At 41.3% G+C, this 4,192-nt stretch overlaps 1 protein-coding gene across 1 annotated transcript; it reads left to right on the forward strand.

The window, feature by feature from the left end:
• Positions 1 to 410: 410 nt before the first annotated feature.
• Positions 411 to 4,144, forward strand: LOC144639913 (serum paraoxonase/arylesterase 2-like; the record flags this gene model as incomplete). Its single annotated transcript, XM_078499178.1, has 3 exons — positions 411 to 466; positions 1,236 to 1,560; positions 3,958 to 4,144. Coding segments are annotated over 3 exons (568 nt in total), but the record flags the coding sequence as incomplete, so codon positions are not given.
• Positions 4,145 to 4,192: the final 48 nt, after the last annotated feature.

Here is a 4,192-nt window from a genome sequence, read left to right on the forward strand (position 1 = left end):
GCAACTGTAGGACTTCTTTTTGGGATTCAGATCGTTCAGTTTTAGGGGTTTACCCCGTGGTATGCTTATATGCACCCAAAAATTCAGTCACGCAAATTTCCATCCGAAAACATGCCCTCCCCCTCCCCGTATATCCCCCCTCCCCTCCCCAACGTATTTAAGCCCTCTCCAAAAATAAGCCAACCTAAATGCGAGGTTAGCCCAGGGCGTTTGTTTTGATAGCCCCAGCCAAAAATTAACCTTAAACCTAGAAATTAACTCAAGCCCAAACCCTAAAACTGACTCTATTTCTGGAAACTAACCGTTGTAAGCTAAAAACTAATCTTAGTATACAGTCTGCATCTGACCGAATGATAACTGAATTAAAATTTATAAAAAAATTAATCCTGTGTCTCGTTACTATCTTTCAGTGAATGGTTCCGAGGATCTCGCCCTCCTTCCTGATGGACTGGTTTTTGTGTCGTCTGTGAGTGTTTTTCATTATTTGCTGCACCTTTCAATAGCACGCGAACTCCGTACACTCAACGGTTGCGCTTTTCGCTGTCGAACACACGGGAACCTTTTTGGGGAACAAGGGAACACATGGGATTTTTTGGGGGGAGCAAGGGAACATGGACCCCCTTCGTTTTGGTCCTCTAGAAGTATTTTGTGTGTGTGAACGAAGGTTGAGTCACAATTTAAGCACCGTTTAGGGTTTTGAGTACAAAATGCAACAAAAGCCTTGTTAGTTCTCCTGTAATTTATGGTTATTAATTATTAGTAATTTATTTTTACACCACAAACTGATGGTCGACAATGTTAATTAGAGTTCTTGCAACGAAGCCGACTAAGGACCTTATAGAATCTTAGCCGAACACGACAACTGAAGAGTCTCCAACAATGCTGTATATGTTGAATAGGATATTGAGATATAGCGCAGTTTTTAATTGAGTGTCATAGAACCGAAAACAAAGGATCCACTCTGCCCAATCGCAAAGGGCGCAAACAATCCAGTGGATGAATGAAAACTCAAAGGAAATAAATGTAGTGAGCACGAAGGGCGGGAAAAACGAGCGAACGAGTCACGATTGGATTTGCTTTTACTTCTGATCGGCTGAGAAAGTGGCGCGAGTTTTTTAAACCAATCACTAAGCGTAGTATAGTAGTGCAAAACCAAAGCAAGCGCGAATTACTTTCGGCACTCAAGTGAAAACTGCTCTTTTAATTGTGAGTTTTTCTTTCTGCTTATCAAACAGGGGCTTCGCTACAAACTTGGCATGTCGTACGACCCAGTGCTTGACACACGAGACAGTAAACTGATGACATTCGACATGAACAAACCCAGTCAAGATCCAGTTGAATTAACACTGAAGAACTTTAATCGCACGGGATTCAACCCGCACGGGATCAGTGTGTATCGGGATCCATCCTCGGGTACAGTGTCGCTGTTTGTGGTGAATCACCGACCAGACGCTCAAGCCATTGAAATATTCGACTTCGAGCGAGACACGCATTCATTAATTCATCGCCGCTCCGTGGTCGACGAGTTGATTTGGAGTCCAAATAACCTACACGCGGTGGGTAAGTAACAATGTATTTTTGATACTCCCTTTTAATGCGAACAACCGACCCATTCAACCACCTTCCCACCCAACCTTCCCTCCCACAAACCCTACTCCCATCCCGCATACCCACCATGCCACCCTTGCCTAGTTCCCATCCACCAGCTTTCCATTCTCAACCCACGTCAGTCACATACCAACTCACATCGGACCAATCACTCGTGAAATTTTGCTGGGACTGATTTCAAACTAAAACGTGTTTCGTTGACAAATTGTTGAATAATAACAAAATCATCCTGCTCAATCTTGCGGAATATCGCTTGATTTTAGCTGACTCGGCCGACGGCCTCGTCGGCTACTTAGTATCAGGTGATGTTCCTCGCGATTTCGCACGATAATTGTTTTAAAGTATCACGTACGCGCGCGATGGCTCAGCCAGACTTGCCCAAAAAAGGCGAAGAACTTCATTGAAAGTCTATGGCTCAGCCAATCAGATTAAAGAATGTGCATGAGTAGAACTCTACTTAAATTTGAAGTTCTCTAAAGTAATGGTTTTTTCATGCAAACAAAGTGCATTTACGGCACTGATAAAACTACCAATACATGTACCTTTTTTTTCATTGATAGACCCAGCAGGAGGGCATTTTGCGTGCGCATGCGTCGATATGGGCTAGTGCGCACGACAGAGAAGTTCTGCTATCGATTGTTTACATATTTTTCACAATTTATGGCCTAATTTTCAGCTCAAAATAAAAGGTGTTTTAAGTTTTATTTGCTGTATACGATACTAAGAGTCCTTGCTTTATCTTCTGACAACAACAAGCATACTTTGGTGTCGGCGTGCCGTTTATCTGATCGACTTTGGCTATGTGTATTAAACATTGCGCGTGGACAAAATGGCGACCGAATGTCGAGAACCTAAATACCTTGCCCATGTTTATAATAGCTGGGAGATCTAAACGGACAAAGCGCTACGGCTACTTAGTACTAAAATATAAAACAGCAGTTTTAACTATACGATGTTATAATCAAGTATCCCGGGTTTGAGCGAGTGGTCATGATTTTGTTCAGATTTTTCATAAAAATGCAATTTCATCGTTCTCACGATGCAAAAATCTCAAAATCTAACCTTGATCTCCAGCGTCTACCGATGATATATGGAGCCTGAAGTACTTGAACTATCGTCTAATGCTGCGAAGGTAGCGTTAAAAAATGGTCTATTGTGGTAATTTTTGGCTTTCTTTAACGTACGTTCTCGCTGGTTTATTCTAACAGAGAAACTATCGTTTGTGATTATTTCCTTAAACTTAAGCATTGGTCAAAATAACTTCACATTTCGATGTACCACAATTATTCCGTTGAACAAGAAAAGAATTACTGAGATCGGTCTTAATTTTAAAGTGTTATGGTAATTCTTTGCTGGTAGACTATTTGTTTACATTTTACTATGTTAATTAGTACATTTTTGGCTCCTTTATCAAAATCTAGCCTTGATCACCAGTCAAAAAATAGCATGAAACGAACAAGCGATATATATATTTTTCAGAAACGTTCTAATAACAGCTGCATAAAATGTCTTAAGAAATAATTTTTAACTATAAACAATGTTATTTTCAAATTTTCATTCAACGTTTGTTTCTTTAAGATTGATGTTCGTTCTGTTATAACGACTGTTTTACTTCTGCGTCGCCTAAATGTGATTTAAAGAACTGCAGTTCTTGTTCCAGGAAACCCTGTTTGCCAGTCGAGGGCAAGTTGGCTTTGCTTTAGAGTCATCAGTGAGCTGCATTATCATGTGCAGAACACCCAAACATGTCTTTCCCCTCAGGGAAAACCCTTTTCTTTGTGGCCGTCCCTTTAGGCAAAAACTCTTCCGACAAGCTATAATATTGCTCGCACTCTGCCTGTATTACAGCAATTGATTTGATGTGAAGTTTTGATCCTACTATATCACACTCCAGCACACGGATAAATGTTTTCCTCTTTTTACGGCCTGTCTGATTTTTGTCGGTGAAGGCTTTCCTACCTGTCCCACATATTTTCCCATTATTTGCAACAACGATCCCGAAGCAGGCCAGAAAATCTGCTTTATAAGAGCCTTGCCACACACAAAACACTTTTTCTTAGCGAAATTTACGTCTATATTAAATTATGTGACGATAAACAGTACAAAAAACAAAGTTTGAATCTTCCGCGCCATTTTTATTCCCAAGATCACGCGGTCTTTGTACAGCGGTTGCACGCATGCGCCCGCAAAATGCCCTCCTGCTGATAGACCCACTGGGCTATGTTCACGCACCCCCCACCTCACCCCACCTCTCCCCCCTCACCCCCCTGGCTTAACCCCGGTTCTCGATGTATTGTAAAAAATGCATAATGTCACTTTCAATGGTTTTCTTTTTTCTCTTTCTCGCAGGTCCTGATAGTTTCTACGTCACAAACGACAATTACTTTCATTATGACAGCACCCTTCTGAGGGTTCTCCACAGTTTTTTTCTACACCAATGGCATCAGGACAACATTGTGTTTTATGACGGATTTAAGGCCATTGAAGCGATAGGGGGGATTGATACCAATGGTATTACCATGGATAAAGACGAAAGGTTGGAGTTCCTCGGTTATGCTAGTCATTTTTCCTCGGTTATGTAGTC

The sequence above is a fragment of the Oculina patagonica genome, unplaced genomic scaffold (assembly GCF_052425735.1).
Source record: "Oculina patagonica isolate OP01 unplaced genomic scaffold, crgOcupat unplaced1496, whole genome shotgun sequence".
In the NCBI taxonomy this organism is placed as follows: Eukaryota; Metazoa; Cnidaria; class Anthozoa; order Scleractinia; family Oculinidae; genus Oculina; species Oculina patagonica.